General features: G+C 41.2%; 1 protein-coding gene across 1 annotated transcript; it reads left to right on the top strand.

The window, feature by feature from the left end:
• The first annotated feature begins 1,845 nt into the window (after positions 1-1,845).
• On the top strand, positions 1,846-16,871 carry tnfsf11 (TNF superfamily member 11). The gene is made up of 4 exons (XM_042494912.2): positions 1,846-2,273; positions 4,864-4,899; positions 12,475-12,610; positions 14,436-16,871. The coding sequence occupies exons 1-4, from the start codon at positions 2,073-2,075 to the stop codon at positions 14,873-14,875; spliced, it is 813 nt and encodes a 270-aa protein (XP_042350846.1). The 5' UTR covers positions 1,846-2,072; the 3' UTR covers positions 14,876-16,871.
• Positions 16,872-21,529: the final 4,658 nt, after the last annotated feature.

Raw genomic sequence — 21,529 nt, 5'->3', positions numbered from 1 at the left:
ATTTAGAAGAGGTGTGATAAATTGTATGAATAAGTATTTCCAGGTATTTAGCAGATAGGAGTCTTAGACCACATCAGTCATGCCGGTTCAGACTGAGATTGCTGTCTAAACAACTGTACTGACATGACAACTATAGAAGCAAATGGAACAAGTAGGTTAATTATTAGTGATTTCGTACTTTTATTCGGCAGAATTCTGGTTTTGTGTGATTTGACTAATAGCTGAACAGGACAAAAAGTACCATGCACTCATGAGAAATGACTCCATATGGAACAAACTATGAGAAATATGTGACAAACTGGCTGTGCATTCAGATCAGTCCAGTTTTTTATGTAATTCTGAGATGCATGAATTTGCATCATGAACTGAATGTATGTTGTTTTTTTTAATGTCACTTGGAAGTTTGAGCTTTTCTGTGAAGGTTGTTTTGTGTGTTTGAATGGGTGAATGTGACATGTGGTGTGAAAGCGCTTTGAGTGGCCAAAAAGACTAGAAAAGCGCTATACAAGTGCAGTCCATTTACCATTTGATACTGCAAACCGTTCTGTCCAGCCTCGTTTTCAGCTGACGCTGTCCAGCGGCGTATCATGCAGACATAAAAGTTGGCTTTTTGCATTGTGACCTTATGCTGAAGGTATCCCAAAAGTGACAATATTTGATGATTTTGGGATGGGAATGGGTTAGGTTGACAGTGTGCAAATCAAGCAGCCCTGCCCCTAAATATGCATAACTTTGGGCCTTAATAAAGTGTAAACTAGTGAGTTATATATCAATCCACGAAGCTGACATTTTAACATGGGGATCTATGGGTGATTTACTCTGATTTAGAGCCTCTAGTGGCCATTAGAGGAACTACAGGTTTTGGGACTTCCACCTTGGCTTAATTTTTAAGCCTCGGAGGCTGCCACTTGATCAGCCACTATAGTTCGAGAGTATCTGAAAAACATTTTTTTTTCATATGAAACCAATCTATTTAGTGTTTTTACCTATTTTAATCACCTGATGTGTTTGTTTTGGAGAGTAGGAGACCTCTGTGGTTAATTTCCCTCCTGGTAAAAACCTCCTAAACAATGAAAACCAGAAGTTTCAGCTGGATGCAATCTGAAACCTGCACCACTAAATGATAGATGATAGATGCCACTAAATCCCCCCAAATTTTACTCACTGCTCCTTTAAAACCTGCAGAGCACATTAGAATGGACTTTTCAGTGAGTAGATATCTTGTTTTCAGATGTCAAAGTTTTGTGATGAACAATACTTACGTCTGCATGGATTTTGAATTTTTAAAAGGGGGGGTGATTGATGGGACACCAAATTAGATAAATTCATTTCAAATTAACAAAAGTGTTATTATTTATATTTTGTTTCTATGTAACCTTTCAATTCATAATTTTAATTCATAATACAGCAGCTCAAGAGTCAGAAGCAGAGAGAAAAAGTGATTTGAGGTCCCAAAAAATAATTAAAATTAGAAAATAAAAAATATATATAAACATAAAATCTATATACACGGTATAAACCTTTTACTTATACAAATATGCTGTACCGGATTGCTGAAAAACGATTGCACAGTTAGTGGTAAGACATTGCACAAAAGGAAAATACAACATTATCACAATCACAAGTTTCTGTTGTTAAGTTTGACCTAAATAATCAGTTTCGTTGTTAATGGGGTGCAAACTGATGGAAATAATTAGATTTTTGTCATCTTTTTTTTCTCCGCTGCATCCCTGCTGGGCTGAGCACTCAGTGTGTCACCGGGGGTGTGGACGCGCAGAGGGGGTGGATCACGTGTTTAACGCGTTTCTGTAAAGGACCCGTGGAGCCATAAAGGGCTCGCTTTACCTGTCGTGCGCTCAGGTCGAACTAGTTGCCAGTCTCGTTTCAGTCTGTCTCTTTTTTCAGTCGCTCTATCCGGAGCACCGGAGGCTCCTTCTGATTGGCTGCACGGAGACGAACTCTTTCAGCCCACCCACCGCTGATTATAGGGACTCTTGCAGACTCTCTTTCCTTCCTTGCATTGAGTCTGGGACCTGGCCCTGGGGCTGAACGGCACACACAGAGCGCGCATCATGGCAGCTACCCACAGCGAGTACAGAGGCTACCTGCGGAACACCGTCGACATCGAGGCGGCGCAGCACCGCTTCCACCCGGCGCACAGCTCGGAGCCCACTTACCGGCCGCTCCTATTCGGGACCCTCGCTGTTATGGGATTGCTTCAGGTGGCGTCCAGCGTGGCGATCTTATTACACCTGACGGGTTATCTGCAAGAGGTAGGCTCCACGTGACACTGTGTGGTCTCGCTCCGGTTTCTGATTTCCAGTGCGCAATGGCACGCTCTGCAAAGTCACTCACTGTCGTCAGCGGGGTGTTTACTCAAGCTTTGGTTCTGTGCGTAAATATTTATCTGCAAACGCCGTCAACAGCTCTCTGCTCAGCTACCAGAGACTTAACATATCCCTGCAACGTTTGCGCAACTTTATAATGCCATAAAGCGCCAGATAACTTCCTCGGCTCTGTATAAAGTTGGCGGTGTGCGCTCTTAGAAGTAAAGTCTGTGCAATCTTCATAGGAGGAAAAGAAAAAAGCCTCACCATCGAGCCAGTTCTGCAATTTTGTGCGCCAACATTTCGTGCACACTTTGAAGGCGCTGCGCCTCAGTTAAAACACGTCTTCCCTCACAGTGAAAACACTTTTAGATAACATCACCGCGGATTAGTCATTCCAGCGAGATATTTTCAAGCTCCATTCAAAGGCATCGCCAGAGTGAAGTGATAACATCTCATGTTTGCAAAAATACAGATGTTTTCACTCGAGGCTGCAGCTCTTCTTGTTTACATGCCATCGGAGGGGTTATATTTGCCGTTTACGTGTGTCATAAATTGTAAACGTTTGAGCACAAGCAGAGCTGTTTCAAGGAGAACAAAAAAACAACTTAAAAAAAGTCTGGCAAAGCTCAACTTCCAACCTCGCTGCAGAGTCAGAGATCCTATCGGGATACGTATGTTCCTGCATGCTCCATTGCTTCTCTGTCTTTGCCATCTTGCTGGCTGCGTGTCTGCGATTCTGAAAAAAACAACATTTGCAGCTCTACCGCAACTGTTTTTGTAACTTTTATGGCGGTTTTGGAGTTGAATAATTGTCATGTTTCGACAAGCCAAGAGGGCAGACCGCATCTCCGCTCTGTCAGGATGCTGGGAGTTCACCTGGGGAGCATCTGTCTCTCTCTCTCTTTCTCCTTCTCTCCCCATGCTTGTCTGTGTGTCTTTCTCAGAGTTTGTGTGTTAAATTTCTTTGGCTTGTCTTTGGCATAAACACATGGCAGTGTGGTAGTTATGAGCTGGAGGTGAGCCAGAGGGAAAAAACAAATAATAGGGATGGAGGAAAAGGAGTCAAAAAACCACAGAGAGACGAAGAGACAACCATAAAGAGATGTTAAATCGTATTTGTGTAATAGCACTTTCATGTGGGATTGATCTGTCATGAGAGGGATGCAGAACTTTTGCACTGTAAAATCTGATAAGTTGATCTTGGAAACACAATCTTGGAAACTGATTGCCTTGAAAAGTGAAGTAAATATAACTATTAATCAAAATTGCTGTGTATTTTACTTCTAATTATCAAGTTAAGTCATCTTGGTTTATTAAAGTGGCTAACCCTAAAAAGCAAATTAATTCCTCTCCTCATTTTTTAGTTGCAACAACTTTACAAAATTAAGTAAATGCAGCTAAATTTTGAGTAAACTATATATGACTGACTAGTTTTCAACCAGCACAGAAAACAGATACATAGCACAGTAAACTTGGCTTTCCGAAGTTGCTAAAATTTAGATAAACTTTTTTAAGATGCAACAACTTCTCAAAATCAAGTAAATATAACTAAAGTTTAAGTAAATGTTACAATGCAGACATCATTTATTATTGATTTTCTTATTTAAAGTTTATTTAAAAGGGACACAGCATATTAATAAACATCAGTATAAAATACAGATTTGAAAATGCAAGTTTGCTGGACTGCTAATTTACATCTGTAGTCCCTTGACAGATAACAGACAATAAAAATATGAAGAAAGAAAGAAGTTTCATATCAGAGAAAAAAAATACATAAAAGACATATCGTATTTACTGGCATTTTTAAAAACAGTTGGTCTGCTAGATTTTTTTAAAAGTAAAATTAACTTGACAGATTTTACAGTGTGGGATCGATATTCCTCGAATACCCAGCCAGCAGCGTGCTCCCTTGTTGGTCAGCTACGCTTTGGATTAACACGCCAACCTTTCCTGAACTCAGCTGCATATGGTAGCACTTTGAGCATGAGTCAGTGTGCGGAAAGAAGTTTGGCACAGGACCATCATCTGCCCCCCAACACCTGTAGGACTTCCTGGAGATGGTGAGGAGAGCAGGAATCTGCACAGCGCCGCGTCCGCATACAGGAATGTGCTGATTGGTTTAAAAAACACTGCTCCGATTCCAACACGAGGGTGTTTTTTTGTTGTTGTGCTCTCGGCATGTACGCAAGGCCACATTTTAATGTAACAGCCTGTAAACTACTCGGAAACAACAGCTCCGCAAATAAGAGGCAATGCTCAGTTTTCCTACTTTTCGCCTGTTGCGGTGGAATGCAGAATGACATGTGGAAAATAACTTTAACCCCCCCCACCACCACCACCACCACCACACACACACACACACACACACACACACACACACACACACACACATATCCAATTACTGCTTGTCTTTCTGTAAGTTTTGTCCCACCCACACCTGTCAGCCAAACATGCTCATGAGAGATTGTGCTTGTAAGAGATTTTTTTTTCACGTTGACCTCTCTAACCGCGGCTCCTGTGTTTCTGTCTTCAGGTAGATTTGTCCACAGCCCCACATCGGCCCATAGAGGTGAGTCTGACCCCTGGCTGACCCCTGCAGCACCACACACCCTGTGACCCGAGCACAATCCACTCAGAGTGCATGTTTTTCTTCCTGCTATGACGCACACACACACACACACACACACACACACACACACACACACACACTTGAGGTCTCTAATAGCAACACTCCCGCTGTGCAAAACATTTTGACCGATTATTGCAATTTCTGCTTCGGCAAACTTAAAGGGACAGTTCAGATTTGTTGAAGTGGGGTTGAATGGGATATTTATCCACAGACTGTGTATTACATATAATAGATTCCCGTCTGCACGCCCCCAGTTTGGAGAAGCAGCAGAAGTACTGACACAGAAGCTAAGCAATGTACTGCTGTGGATGGGGGCCATTAACAAAACATATTTCAGCCACCTTAAAAACCCAAAGTGTATGCTAGATTTGGAATATTTTAACCGCTTAACGTTAAGGTCAAACAGAGATATCCAATGGCAAAATTAAGCTGGTGTATTGCTCTTTAAATCCATTAATAAAAACAGTGACTTAACCCTTTGCAACCTGGAGTGAGATTCAGGCAGGCGCACTCATGAGACACCGTTGCGACATGCATATGTTTCCGGGCATTTCAAGCGCCTCTTTTTTAGGGCACAATGTCATGTGACGAGGAACAACCAATCATAGCCGGAAGATATCTCTACTTTTTTTCATAAATACCAAGAGGAGCAGTTCATGATTTTAATGCAGATATAACCTTAAAGTTTTACATCTCTCCCACAGACTATTTTCAGTCCCAATACACGTCTCAACCACCAGGAAGAAGTTCAGTTGTGCACTCAACATTTCTGATAAGACAGCTATGACGCAGTGCTGGTTATGGTCACTTAGCAACCTCAAACACAACCTGCCTCTGCACTTATTAAAGTTGGCACAGAGGGACACTAGAGTAGCACTTAGCGCCCGACCTCATGTTTTCCTGGCGGTTCATGTTTACGGCCCCAAACATGACAGGACACAGGAGCTGCTGGTCTGCAGCTGCCTCGGTGAGTGAGTTTGTGTTATCGTGTGACTGACATTAAAAGAGTTCGATCGGATCAGGTCACAAATAAGTCAAAGTAAGGGCTGTTTACACGGCAACAGTTCTTGCGTGAAACGCCTTCTGTTCACATGACAACAGCATTTTTGGGGACCTGAATATGCAAACCTTTGAAACTGGGTTCCAGAGTGTAATCTTTTGAAAATGCCTTCTGTCGCTGTTGAAGCTGGTAATGCATAGATACTATGAGAACGCCGACGTCACGGTTCACTTTGTGTGTTTGCATTATGTTTCAGACAAACAACCATGTCAAGACAACAATAACAACAATGGTGGACCAGTGAGATGTGTTTGTGCAGCTGACTCTGCTGAGTTTATTAACGCTGTCGGTTCTTGTGCGTGTTTTCGCCATCGTCTTCTTGTTTGTTTGTCCTTGTCATTATAACGTTACACCGCCAACTACTGGCCTGGCAGGCATACTACAGTGATTTTGGTTGTTTTTGCAAATTTTTTGAAGAGCGCCACGTTTAGACAAGAACAGACCTACTAAAAATCAAAAAGTCTTCCCTTTGCATAACTGATTGAAGCAGCAGTAGACCAGCAGCTCCTGTGTTCAGCGAGCTAAAATTGTTTCTCTCAGTGGAGTCTGGTGGCTTTGATGAGAACATAGATGGGAAACTGAAGCCGTTAACTGCTTCCTTGTCAGGACGGACTGTCCGACAGAAAGGTTAAGTGTTAAAAATACTCTCAATATAGCGTACGCGATATAGATTTTTTTAAGTGGCTAAGCACACTTTTTTTTCTGGCCCCCATCCACAGCAATGCATTGCTTAGCGTCTGTGTCAGTTTTCCTGCTGCTTCTCCCAATCGGGGGTGTGCCGACTGACATGCACTGTATGTAACACACTGACTATGGATGAGAACCTCGTACAACCACACGAAAAATCCGAACTATCCCTTTAATGTCAGTAGCCCTTGACTGATTGACATGTCACTAAAAGGAAACTGTGGTGAAACAAAGTAAATCAAGTCTGTTTTATTTGTACAGCCTAATATCACAAATTGCCTCAGGGGCTTTTCAGTCTGCACAGAGCCAAAAATAATGTCTCAGAGGCCAACAGCAATCTACTTGAAGAATGTTTTGCATCGCACCAGGTATTTCCTGCTGTCACTGTCAAACGGGGAAGTACAATACGTGCAATAATGCGGTTGTGTTTTTAAAAAGGAAGAGTTAAAGCAGCAAAAAAAGAAAAGAAAGAAAGAAGATAATCATCTGCAATTTTGCACAGACAGATTCATGATTTTCCCATGGGTGTGTTTTCAGAGCACACCACAGCTTCTGTAAAGCAAACCCTCGGTGGTCACACAGGCTGAGGAGAGGTCAGACCGCAGCAGGAAAAACACCTTTCTGCCTTTTAATATAGGGCAGTGAGACTAAACTGACGGCCCGCAGGCCAAATTTGGTCCCTTATTGGATGCTGGGTGACCCCCACCCCCTCCAGACATTTTCTGAGTTACAGTAAAAATAAAGTGATTCACACTAGGAATTGTTTTTGTACTTTTAGTATACATCAGGTGCCAGAGTACAATAAACAGCATCAAAATAGAGCTTGTTTATTCAAAAAGTGCCCGTGGAGAATCCCCCGACATGTCCTCAAATCTGAGAAATGTTCCAAAATTAGAAAAATGTCCTAAAATCCAAGAAACTTCCTTAAATCTGAGGAAACTCCTTAAATCTGAAGAAAGTCCTAAAGGCCTAGAAATGTCCTAAAATCTGAGAAATGTACTAAAATCTGATAAGCATCCAAAAATGCAAGAATTGCCCAAAAATCCAAGAAACCTACTGAAATCCTCACAATTTTCAAAATCCTAGAAATGCCCTAAGTCGTAGAAATGTCCTAAAATCCCAGAGGTGTCATTCTGAAGTCCTGGATGCAGCGTCTTCCTGACACTTTGCACACAGAGCAGTTTACTGCATCAGCTCTGAGTGAGTCACTCGTTGGCGTCGGCGGTTGCAGAGTTTTCCTTCGCTGATCAGCAGTAGCATGAGGGAGTTATAAAATTCTTAATTGTTGATGTCATCTATTTTTTTCTAATCCCTTTTTGGAAGTTGCCGCCCATTTTTTGGCACAGAGAAAAAAACAAAACAAACCCTGGAACTAGGAAGTAAAACAAAACACAGAATAAAAAGCTTTGCCTCAGTAGTGTTTGGTTTCCCATGATGCCTTTTGAAATGATGTATTTGTGTTTGCCGTGGGTATCCCTGGCGGAGCGCTCACACAAACCACCCAGCCTGCGTCGGACTGAGGAGCTCATTGTGCCGCCGGCTCTCGGCTGTTTCCCATGGAGCGCGGGGAGGCGTGCTGGGAGCTTTATGAGGTGTCAGGGTGACAGGTCCACTTGGCCCACGCTGTGTTGTGTTAGGGTCAGCGCTGAGACCGCCGCCGCTCTCCGCTGACAGTTCTTTGCTAGAGAGCAGGCCTCGGCGGGCGGCTGTCAGCTCTGAGGTCCGGCTTTGATGTGAGACAGGATGTGCAGGCCGAGGCTGTGGTCAGCTTCATCTCAGGAGTGGTGAGAGCGCAGGATCGTGAATCAGGCCCGGCGATGTGAATGTTTACAGTCTGTGGAGATGTGAGCGAGGAGTGGATCTGACTGATGCAGCGCAACACAAAGAGACAATCTGCTCTGGTGGCCGAGCCTTTGAGTGAGAGGACTTTTGTTCTAGCGGAGCGTCTCAGAAACCACTCATCAACATAATGGAGACGTTGAGTGATGCATGTGGTGCGTAGTTAAAGGGCTGCACTGAGGCTCACATGCACTGTGGTATTCCAGGAACAAGCACTCGAAATGAAGTCAGCTGCATGTGTATATGAAAGCCGTCGTTTCTCTCTGATGGAGCAGCTCCGTCTGCAGCGAACGGATGGAGATCGACCCAAAAAGCAATCATGTTTGAGCTTATTGATACAGCTGCTGAGTCCTGTGGGTCCTATAATGCAGCATTACATGTTGAGTCGAGTCATTTAAATCCAGTAAATGGTCCACATGCATCGATTGAAAGTTTTTTAGTACAATTAAATTGCCAGCCAACGGGTGCTAAACCAAACGAAGAAGAAATCTGGTGGTCAAAGGGAGGAAACACGACGTCCACGGCCAAGTATGGTGGTCAAGGCGGAGGGGGAGAACATGGGGATCATTAGTTTTCATTGGTATTGTTAACATTATCGAGACTCCTTAACGATCTGAGTCTTTATTGATACCACTATCAATACTTTTCTGTGATTTAGTTGAAAGACTAAGTGAAATTCTTTTTTAATCTTCAATATTTTGATTGAAATATTTCATTTGAAAAATCTTGGCATCAGTAGTTTTAATGATGTATTATAAGATGATTAGAGCTCATGATTGGACGTTTAACAGGCTAGATTTCTCATCTCTAATCTGTTTTATTTTGGCGGGAAAACAAATTTCTCACCCAAACTACTGTGCGATTCAAGTTTCTCACAAAAAACAAAATTATCTTTTCCTTGATGTTACATCTGAACACATCATGATGACGTTAAATTAACTTTTGTCATTTTACTGAGCCGACCTTGAACACATCACAATGAAACCTATACAGCCTCCTTTATTTCGCTGACGAGCTCTTTTCCTGCAGATTTTAACTCTGATTTCAACACTGGATCATTATTTTTAACTGATAGGACTTGCTTCAAAGTTTGGATGTCGCCACGTCTTTCCACTAAATAATAGAAAAGTATCGATAGTGGTATTGATAAAGACTCGAATCATTTAGGAGCCTCAATAATCATTTTAAAATCAATAAAAATTATCGACCCCCATTCTTAGTGCTGCGTCATGTTAGTCACTGAGTTATTTTCAGTGATGCCGAGCATGCGCAAAAACATTAAAAACAATCAACAAGCAAACAAATAACAGTTAAAAAAGCAGTAAAATCATGCAAATCAACAAACAATAATACTAGTATAAGTAGCTTAAAATAAAAATACAGGATAACAAACATGTTAAGAAGTAAAAATATGATAAAAACATTTACACTCAATTAAAACAAGATCTGAAATAAGCCATTTAAACAGCCGTAATGGTGGAAGAGTGTCCAAGTTTAAGTTCCTCTGCAGGTTATTCCATGTTTACGGTCCACTGTCAGGCATCGTTTTCTAGTTCAGATCTGATTCGGGAAATGTGGAGCAACAAGCTATTCTGCGACCGAGTACCAAGACAATGTGAGTTTAGAGTAAAAGGGATGAAATATAGGGAGGGACGCCTCCTTTCTAGATATTCTAGATCACACTGTAGATTTAGGACGCTGCCAAGCCGCTGTAGCTACTTTGTTTAAATAATCTCTGGTTAAAGAGGTATGACGCGGTCTCGCCACAAATCAAGATAGATCCCACAATGTAGGGCCAATTGGGAGCTCGTTCACAATTACTTTGTAGCGCTGGCAGGACGTTGTTTACACGCGTCTCGTTCCAAGACGCTGCCCTATAAACATGTTTGTGCAGCAAATTGTTTTTGGAGGACAGAAAGTGCTAATCTTAGTTTGAGAGACGTGCAGGACTCCGGTTTTGGATAAATACTTGACAGTAATATTAGCACAGCGCAGGTGCAGGATTGCAAAATAATGTTAATGTTGCTGCAGGGACTGACTCTGTTGTGGAGGTTATTTGGAGTGTGTGACAGAGTTTGGGCTCAGAGGTGCTGCGTTTTAGACACAAACTTAACAACTACATTTACTCTGTTACTAAACTTTAGGGTGAATTCGAGGTACTTCTACTTACTTGAGTATTTTCTTTTCATGCCACTTCATACTTTTGCTCCCCTGTTTTTATTTGGTTAATATTGTACTTTTTACGTCATTTCATTTACCTGACAGCTCGAGTTTCTTTACAAATTAAGATTTTTGACAGTTAGTGGATTAATCATTCAGTCAGTTCACAGAAAATGAATTGCAGACTATTTTGATATACATGAAGTATTTTTTCTATCATTGAGATATTTTCTGTGTTTTGTTTTTTTCCCCTTTTGTATGAATAGTTTGGGGTTTTTTTGGAGGGGTGGGTCATTTTAATGTGTAATTTTGAGTTTAGGGAGTTATTTTAAAAGGTTTTTAGTGGGGGGTTTTCGTGTTTTTTTCTGTTTATACATATCATTATAAATTTTGATTTTTTTGGGAGGGGTGAGGTGTTTTTTTCCTTTTTAAAAGTAATTTTGAATTTTACGATTGTTGTTTTTTTCTGTCTTTTTTTATAACGTTTTTCTGCATTGGTACTTTTGCTTTAAAATACCTTAAGTACATGTTCCGTGTTATACTTAATTACTTTTACTTAAGAAACATTTTCAATACAGAACTTTCCCTTGTAAAAGAGTTTTTTTACAGCGTGGTGTAGTACTTTTACCCAGGTAAAGGATCTGAATACTTCCTGCACGACTGGTTTTAAATTAGTATATCGACATCGACACTCTCCATTTCTGTCTTTTCTTTTCTTTCCTTTTTCCACGTATTGGCTCAGCGTTAGTGTGAGAGGATCTTGCCAGAGATTACCTGAGATTATAGGATCACAGTAAATTACTGTGAAACCATAAAACACCTTTAGGATGTAATCAAACCTCAATCACTTAAGTGTAAATAATTCTTTCTCTGACGTTTGACTGGCATTTGTAATTTACGACATTAATTTGTGTCTGCTGCTCACATGTATACATGCAGACAGCTGTCTCCAAAACTGTGCCTCACTTTAAACCCTGCAAGGCTTTTTTTTAAATTTTCCAAGTAGCTAACAAAGATTTACAGCTTTAAAGAGGTCGTTCACTCTGGTGTGAGTGTACGATGGTAGGTAGAGACAGAAAAACACTCACGCCTGATATTTTAATCTCACGCCAGATGTGTGAGAGAGTTGGCAGCTGCGGTGCAGTGACTGTTTACTTGCTTGGAAACCATGTTTTCCTTGAGTGTATATGCTCCGTCTTGCCTGAGGAGGACAGCCCAGCGCAGACTGTGCATGGTGGCGGCGTCATCGGCCTTGAATAGAATCAGCTCTCGGGGGCTGAACGCAGTCCAGATACTATTTTGTGCCAAATCCGTGAGAAGCGCAATCTATCTGAAATTTTACACTCACCAGGAGGCCTCCCTGTCGCAGCCTCCGGCCCCGACTACAACCACGGCTGTAATAGGAAATATAGCGGGCTCGCCAAAAAGGATGGATGATACGCAGAGACATGCAGTCCATGTATGCTCATCCACTCAGACACACACACAACTCCATACAAGCAGACAGTTATTCAAAGAGACAGCTGAGCAAAGCTGTGGTGAAAAATGTCAAAACTGTATTGTTGCCTGTAAAGAGAAAGTCGTCTGTGGGTGCGGGTTAATTGTTGATGTCTCTTTACTGATGTGGGTGTAAGTTTCAAATTGGGCAGCCTCTCAGAGGAGGATAACACACGCACAAAGAGACAAATGTGATGTTTTGACCTTCCATCTGCCAGCCAGTGTTTGTTAAATAATTTTTCTCCTTTTCTCTTTTTTTTTTTTTTTTTCAGGAAGTGCAGACGGAGCCCGTGCTGAACGCTCTGAGAGACACGAGGAAAACCGGTGACCGGAGACGGTGCAAAACTTCAAAAGATAGTCTGCCGTCAGCTCATCTACCAATCGAAAGGCACCAGGCGTACTCTAAAAGTGAGTCCAGCTGATTTAACATCCGTTTGTTGTTGACACTCACCTGCCAATCACACTGAAGCTGTATCTGATTGTGAAGTGGAGATTTAGGCATCACTAAATTTAAACGGCTGCCAGTCGCCGCCCAGCCCAGTTGCCAGAGGAAATGTTGGCATTGTAGATTTTTGCAAACCACGGATTCGTTACGTTTGTTATTTTGTAGTGGATTTGTTGAAGCTCTATGTTTCAACAGTGCTGTGGTTATCGTGTCAGGTTTAGGCACAAAAACTGATTGGTTATGGTTAGAAAATGATTGTGCTCTGGCTTAAAATACCAGGTATTGGTGGCACAATCCCCACTGGGAAACGGCAACTGGTCTCTAAAAAACATCCCTGTTTGGAAAAGCAGCCAAGAGTTGCTAAAAATCATTCATGTTTGAGGACTGAAAAGCTGCTAGAAAAACAGCAGCAGTTTGCTTAAAAACACCCGCATTTGGGGCTGAAAATCTGCTAGAAAAACAGCTAAGGGTTGCTAAAGAACCACCAACATTTTAGGCTAAAATGCTGCTGGACAAATAGCAGATCGCTTTAAAACACCCCTGTTTGAGGGCTGAAAAGCTGTTGGAAAAGCATCCACAGAATGCTAAAATACATCAAAGTTTGGGGTCGAAAAAGCCTCTGGAAAGACAGCTGCAGGTTGCTTAAAAACATTGATGTTTGGAGACTGAAACACTGAAAAAGTTGGAAAAGCATCGAGGGGTAGTTCAAAGAACACCAACGTCTGGGGGTTGAAAATCTTCAGGAAAAACAGCTGTTTGGGGCTTGAAAAGTCAGTTTTAAAACAGTCACAGGTTGCTAAACAAGCATCCATGTTTGGGGTTTAAAATGCTGCTGTAAAAGACAGCCAGAGGTGGCTATAAAACACCCGGTTTTGTTGTTTGTATGTCTTGAACAGTGGACTGCAGTTTGACAGGCCGTTTGCTATCCCGCCATCCACCATCCCCTGCACCTCCCACTGGCAAAGTCAGCCCAAATACGATGTCACTGAAGATCTTTGTGGTTTGCAGAAATGTTCAGTACCAACATTTTACTCTGACGACCGGCCTAAACTGCCGGGTTTGGCTAATTGACCCAGCTGAGGCTATAACCTCGCTAACGTCTGACCCTTGAATGAAAAGTAAAAGTAGTCATTTAGACAATAGCTGACTCGACATGACAAAATGCTCTTAAGTAATAATGCAAGCAACAAAAACATTCCTCAAATTACAAAGCCAGCAAAGTTCAACTAGATGTTGCAATCCAATTTAGTGAAGGCAGATGCTATTTGCACCCAGGTCCTGGGCATCCTGGCAACATGAACTTCTGGGAAAGTTTATGCACACAGTGTGGATTCAGCAGCTTTAAACACCCTAAAACTGAAAATACTAAGTCAACATTGACCCCAATGGGATCGTGGGAAAGTCTTGTTCTTGACTCATTCATCCACCACATCCTACTCCTTCAGAGGACTTTTTTATTCTTCATCACATGACTACGTGGTAGTACATTTATGAGTTTTTCTCTTATAACTTTACCACTATAATCTCTAATCCTAACTGCTGCCGACCTCGACGTGTCAATGTGACCACTAGTCAGTCACATCAACACGCAGTCTGAACCAAAATGCTGAATAGTTGCAGTGCAGCTGTTCTCACCTTCGTGCAGAATGATGCTCCATTTAGTGGATCAAAAATGTTAAAACTAGCTAAGGAACTTCCGACTGAAACTTTTCCCATTGTTTTGTTTATGATAAGCCAAGAAAACGGCATAAAATAACCAAAACGTGTGCTGTTTTTGTTGCCGTGTAGAGGGAAAACCAAACGCCATCACCATTGACTGGGACGAGGTGCACGGATACAGCCACAAAATGGGCTACCAAAAGGGCAAACTGCTGGTGATGGAGTCAGGTTTCTACTATATTTACGCCAAGACCTGCTTCCGCTACTACAAGGACGGACCGGTGGACAGCAGTCAGACGGAGGTCCCGCAGGTGGACGTTAGCAACACCCAGCTCATCCAGTACGTCTACCACGAGAGCATCAAACAGAACAGCAAGTCTGTGATGCTGATGAAGACGGGCAGCACCATGCGCTGGAACGACACCAGCTATAACATGTACTGCGCCCAGCAGGGCCGAGGAGTCCGGCTGGACGAGGGGGACGCCTTGTACGTCAACGTGTCCAACGCTTGGATGCTGGACCCGGACGGCGAAGGGACGTATTTTGGGGCGATAAAGTTGGGTAACTGAGAGTTAAACACGTGGGGAGCGGACATGCTACTGAACATTTGATATGCCAAAGAACCACTGTTAGTGATTTATGATGTTGATTTTTCAAAAGTGTGTTTTTTTTTATTGTTCATGTGTCTTTTTACGTTGCTCTTCACCAAATAGCCTTGGAGTCCTTTTTTTGCAAAAACTTAAGGAATGGGTAGAAATTGTCTTGCCGTCTCCTCAAAAACCATGAGCCCCACAGCTCTCCATCCAAACTAGCACTGGACTCTTTTTTTTAGACTTTTCTTTGTGGTTGGTATTGTGAAATTTCAATACATTTCAGTTCAGATTACAACATTCAGACTTAAGCACAGACACGTGTTTATGCACGAACTAAACAAACCATAAGGGAGCAACTTAGGAAGCAAGTTTTTTGGCAAGGCGTGCAGCGAGAAAGGATTTATCAATGTTGATTGTTGGGCAAAAAAAATATCCAAAAAGAACATTGCATCTGAAAGAGCATCTGCTTGTACTTAGCAGATTATCACAGAATAATAATAATGTCTCTGACCCGCAGCAGTGAATGCACAAATGTTTTCCTGAGAGGTTTTCTAAGTGTGAACAAAGCAGGCAATGAGGCGTCCTCACAGTAAGTAACTCAACGGCGTGATTGAAAATAGACGCTTTGGCGGTGAGTTATATCACCCTCAAAATCTCTAAGGCACCATTTAAACTTAAAATGCTATGAAAGATTTGCTTTGACATTGTGTTTTTTTAAAGCAGCAGGATCAACATCACTTGTGCTGTGTTCAGACGCCATTCACGTTTTAAAGTCATGTAAACCTTTGGACCCTGAGCAAATTGGTTTGATTCCTGTAGAAAAGATAGGGAAAAGTAAATGAGCATATATATATATATATATATATATGTGTGTGTGTGTGTGTGTGTGTGTGTGTGTGTGTATGTATATATATAAAAGCTTAAGGAAATATCCAGAAAACTAAATTCATAATCATCATGATTTTATTTTTTTTATTATATTTTAGATATTGTAGATTTCAGTTATTTTTTAAGCACTTTTTTTCAGATATTTTCCTTTTTTAATTATATTTTTTAACTTAATTTTTTATTTATTTTTTGCTGTCAAAAGAGGATGGGAATGGAAATCGAACCTTCGGTCGCTGCAGCAAGGACACAACCTTTGTACCTTTGTACATGGGGCGCCCGCTTTACCAAAACATTTTCTTGGACTTTTTTTTCTAATTTCTTGCTATTTTTTGAGTCATTTCTTTGCTTGTTTGCTCATTGCCCTCTCCCTGTGTTTTTGAAAGAATTGAAGCCAATTTGCTGAGGTTTCAGAGGGTTAAAAAGAAGGTCATGTTTGTGCTCCAAAAACTCATTTGTTATCCAGTTTTCTGTCTTGATGAATGCTTCACTGAAGGCAATTACACGACAGTGTCATTTCAAACCGAGGAGGAAATGACGCGTTTGTTATGTTTATAACGATCAACAAGCGATGCAGATAGCTGGACTGTCTGACCATGAATGACACGAATGGACTTCTTTTAACCAGAGGAACCAAATTGAGTTTGGTTCATCTTTAACTTAAAAAAAAAGTTTTTTCATTTGGCTCTTCAGTGAGGTAAATGGGAATATGCACTAAATATTTATTTATTAGCTCTAGAAGTACAGAGACGGGTCATTGTTACAGTGACCTCTCGGCTGTAAAAAATCATGTATATTTTATGTCTGTATGACATTCATTATGCAGCACTTAGAGGAAATAGTAGACACGCTTTTTGTTATTAAAACACAGGGGCTTCATTTTAAATTCCATATTTATGTATCTTGATTTTTGACAATTCTGTGTGCACTTGCCTAGCCAAAAGCAATATGGATTTATTGTTTCTTCTACAAGATTGTAGCAAAACCTGTAAGATCTTCATCTGATTCCATCTGGTAGTTTTTCCATCCAGTGTTTTTTTTTTATTTATGTTTGTGTATGTTTTAATAAAAAAAACTACTTTTGTAACAGTGTCTCATGAGTATTGACATTACCCAACTGGCGTTTTGCGGTGAGGAGGATTAAATTTTACAGGATTAGACCACAGCCACCTTGCACTGCGAGCTGACCAACAGGCCACCCTGACTGTAATATTATTGTGATGTGCAATTTGATAATGGCGCTCCGGCCAGAGCGAGTAAAGTCCCGCTGCTGTCGGTCAGAGCTCACAGCTCATTACAGAGAGGTTGTATAGAAAAGCCGCCCACTGCTGCTGCAGCGCTGCTAACTCACAGCAGACATTTGGACCGCAGCGACCTGCAGAATAAACAAGAAACAGACTGCATGGGACGGGATGAGAATTTCATTACTCCGCTGCAATGTGTGTAAGCCGTTTTGATCATGGCGATGGGTCTCCCATAAAGCCCCACGGCGTGCGCGAGCGAGATTTGAAGTCGGACCCGCAGCCAAACAGTTCCTCTATTGTCTGTAGTTGGGCGATCACCAGCATATGGCCGGAGAGCGGCTGAGGGCCCACATGTCTGTGCTGCTCGCCGGGGACCTCACACGGCTCTCAGCTCATTGTTCAAACGTTTACTGAGCGTTTGAAATCAAATCTGGGGTTTGAGGGGAAACACTTGGCTGAGGTGCAGACGGAGCTGATTAGTTTGGACATGATTTTCATTGCTTTTGTTTCTCACTGACTCACTGAAGACTGCAAAAGCGTAATATTTAAGGGGAGCTATTCTGCTCATTTTTTAGGCTTTGACTTGAACATGTTTATATGCTTTAATGATTAAAAAAAGACTTAATTTTCCTTAAACTCTCAGTGCTGGGTCACCAGAGGCACATTCAGTCGTAAAAAGGTGTGCAACGTTTTGTATAGAGACTGCTGTCAATAAAAGAGCCGCTAAGCAGGCTCGTAACTGTGACTCGTTCCAAGAAAATCATACTGGTTTTGTGATGATTTCTTAACAACAAAAGAATGGCAACTGAAATAACCACAGCAAAGATGAAATTAAACATTTTTTAAAGACCATCGACAGAAATTATCTGAGCCAAACTCACAACTCTTTGACTAAGGCCACATTTAGACGAGAACGGCCCTAATGAAAATGGAAAAATCTTTTTTTTTGTGTGTTTTAAAAAAAATCTGCATTCATTTGATAACATTGTGAAAACAATCCTCCTGTACACAAGTTTGAGAAAACACCCAAAAATGCTGTAGTATGCACGCCAGGCCAGTTGTTGGCGGTGAAACTTTTTAAGGTCACACCATAAAAGAGGCCATGCGCATGCATGAAGTGCGGCCATAAGATCAACTCTCACGGGATCTGCAAATTGCCAGTTTACACGGGGACAGAGGGGGTGGCATTTTCCCAAAAAAACTATATATATATATATATATATATATATATATATATATATATATATATATATATATATATATATATATATATATATATATATATATATATATATATATATATATATATATATATATATATGTATATATCACTCTGGAATCTGGAATCTGGTTTCAAGTTTTGTTTTGAGGCCCCCAAACTGCAACTAAAGTTCAACGTTTCCTGCAAGAACTGTTACTCTGTAAATGACCCCTAAGAGTCAAGAAACAGACTTTGCAGTTGCTGAAACTTTTGGTTGGTTCAAAAGGTTTTCAAGAGTTTCCAGAGGTGGCGAGTTGGGCTGGACGCCTCTGAATTGCAATGATTGGTCATTTTAGTAATGACAGATCCTGCGTGCACAGCACAGCGTGTAGAACATGCTTTTGAGAAAAATACACCAGCATGTGTGCATCTGTCATTGCAGCCATGGGAATGACTGTAATGGAGTAAAGCAGCACTTTCTACAGTGAAGAATCAGCAATGAGCCAAAATCTTCACAACTGGAGGTGTTGTGAGGAGCAGACAGGAGGAGGAGCTCACTGAGGAGGAGCAGGCAGGAGGAGGAGCTCACTGAGGAGGAGCAGGCAGGAGGAGGAGCTCACTGAGGAGGAGCAGGCAGGAGGAGGAGCTCACTGAGGAGGAGCAGGCAGGAGGAGGAGCCAGGCTTGATTGATTGGACTGAGTTCAGGTGTGAGGCCTTTCCTGCACTACCTGCAGCAGAACTCTGGGCTCCCGGGAAAAAGGAAAAACGTAAGTTTCCTTGTTCGAAGTGTTTTAGTTTGAGTTATGTCATGATAAATTAGTGCAGTTTTAAATTGTGTTCATTCTGGTTACCGGCTAGAAGCCTTTTTATTTGAGGATTTTGTATTAGGATTAACCCTTAGAGACTATTTGGTGCATTTTTTGTGCTTTTTATTCTTCATCTTTTGATAATTTAGTTGTGTTAATGCATATGGTATACATTTTGGCAAGATTGTGTGTTTTTGTTTATTCTGTGAATTCCCAGCTCAGACTGTGATCATCCAAAAACAAACACACAAAAAACAACACTTCTTTGTAGTATATTGAAAATAATTATTTTTCTTTTTCATCTAAAATGTTTTGTGGCATCATGACAAAAACCTGGCATTTAAAGAGTTAAAATTCTGAACATGAATGAATATTTGATATTTATTATTAGGACTGATGTTGGTTAAAAGAAATTAACTCAATGAAGGAAAATAATTTTACTAATGAATGTTGCAGCAGTGTAAAAACAGAACCAAAAATCAAACATTGACACATGATTTATAACTGTAAAGTTTTTAGCTACTTGTTAGCAACCGACATAAAAGCTTCACAGTTCACAGTGGGGTTTTTACTGACGGATTTTATTGACGTATTTTATGTTGTAAAGCAAGATGTGAAAGTCTCCTGAGCTTGTGTTAAGCACCGACTTTATTTTAGTCTTCTAACCGAAAACCCACTAACTTATTTCTGTGTTTTAGGAATTGTTCATGGGGCTTTACAGCAGCCAGCTGGAAAGAAAAAATCCTGTATTACAGTTAAACAGTAAGTGAAAAAATGTTTCTGAACACGGCACTAAAGTATATATCTGAAAACAATCTTTATTTATATTGAGGGATAGAGTGGCGGGTCTGTCTCTTGTCAACTTTTATACTCTTTGTCTCCATGGTGGCGGCAAGGGAGGAACGAAAATGCAGATGTGAAGCCAAACAGTAATTTAAGCAACAGCGAAACTCCGCTAGATGACATTTTTCGCATCAGTTTGCATCATCTGGTGGAGTTTCCTATTGGGGGGAAACGGTTTAGAAAGTCATAGTTTCTGAGTCAGGAAGTCATTCTTTCGGTTTTGTTGTGTTCATGTACTTTGAGGTCAGAAATTTTCCAATTTAACACTCAAAATTCTGACTTTGGAGGGCCGTTTATGCGCTTGTAACTCATAAATTCGATATTTTTGAGAAGGTGAAGGCAGCAGTACAACCCACATTGTTTTGATACAAAGCTGGTTGAAAATTGGCAAAGTTTCCCTTTAATGAAATGTCTTTGAAAAGAATGTATAGAAATTGTTTACTTGTGCCTAAAAGAATGTCGCTTTTCCGTAAAAAGATTTCATGCAAATAACAAACAACACTTTGCACAGTTTTGCAACCTTTGAGCTGTGGCGTCCATACGGCTCCTCAGTGTCAGATTGAAATAGCCGAAGCCTCGAGCGTAAACACTGGACTTCCGCAGAGTGCCACCCTTTTGAAGTGACTCGATTTCTCAATTCTTTGGCGCTGAACAGAAACCATTGAAATGTGTTGTGTCAGTAAACATTATGGAAAGCTTGGCGTCCGCTGGACCCCCACCCCCACGCTCGACACATATACTCACATCCATACACACACACACGGACAAAATAGTTTCACTTGCTTGCTGCACACAGTGGTTCATAAAAATATGCTCATTTGGCAGAAGTGCAGAACGTACCGGCTTCTTTTATTACTCACACATGTAAAAACACACTATGGCTATGAAACGTAATGGTCCAATCCATGTGAGAGTGTATGGATTTTAACTACTACAGGGCATAAAACAGATCGCTGACTTCAGGTCTTCACATGTTCCATGACGGCGTGCTGCAGACCAGCTCCAGTGGAACAGACTTTATTCATGTCTTCTCTGGTTTTATGATGCCGCGTCTCCGTCAGACATTATTTCATTATTTCTCCTCGCTCAGCTCCGAGGTGGAGCTGTTGATTCAGAACAACAAAGTCATGTGTTGGAAAATATACCAGGGTGTTTTCCCCCAATAAGCAGCACCAGAGGCATCAATACGGCAGTGAATGCCATTAGCTAACGATGGGTGCTTAGCTTTATGAGGCTTTGTGGTTTGGAGGAAATGGAGCTCAGAGGAGTCGTTTTTTTTTTTAGCAAGCAGCTGGAGGGCTTTGTTATGTGCAGTCAGGTTGCTTAGTGTTTCGCACGCTTACACTGTAAAATCTGACAAGTTGATCTGACTTACAAAAGGAAAGTAAATATAAGTATTAATTTTAATGTATGTTTCCTTCGCTCTAATTATTAAGCTTACTCAAAATGTAGCTGTATTTACTGAACAATGACGAAGTTAGGAGATCTGCGAGTTCTGTGTTGTTAACATGTTTAAGAAAATACAAACATGCAGTGGTGGAAGACGTACTCAGGTCATTTACTTAAGTAAAGGTATTATTACCACACTGTGATAATACACTGTTACAAGTTAGAGTTCTGCAAGTAAAAGTAAGTAGGTATAATCGGGAA

Source organism: Plectropomus leopardus, chromosome 10 (assembly GCF_026936395.1).
Source record: "Plectropomus leopardus strain MGB_pleo_1.0 chromosome 10, ASM2693639v1, whole genome shotgun sequence".
NCBI classification, from domain to species: Eukaryota; Metazoa; Chordata; class Actinopteri; order Perciformes; family Serranidae; genus Plectropomus; species Plectropomus leopardus.
This window is presented reverse-complemented; position numbering and strand designations above follow the sequence as displayed.

Excerpts from the sequence above, each read along its gene's own strand:
- tnfsf11 (XM_042494912.2), top strand. The coding sequence starts at position 2,073 with ATGGCAGCTACCCACAGCGAGTACAGAGGCTACCTGCGGAACACCGTC. Across the intron at positions 4,900-12,474 it reads CCCCACATCGGCCCATAGAG|GAAGTGCAGACGGAGCCCGT; the intron begins GTGAGTCTGACC and ends TTTTTTTTTCAG. Across the intron at positions 12,611-14,435 it reads GCACCAGGCGTACTCTAAAA|AGGGAAAACCAAACGCCATC; the intron begins GTGAGTCCAGCT and ends GTTGCCGTGTAG.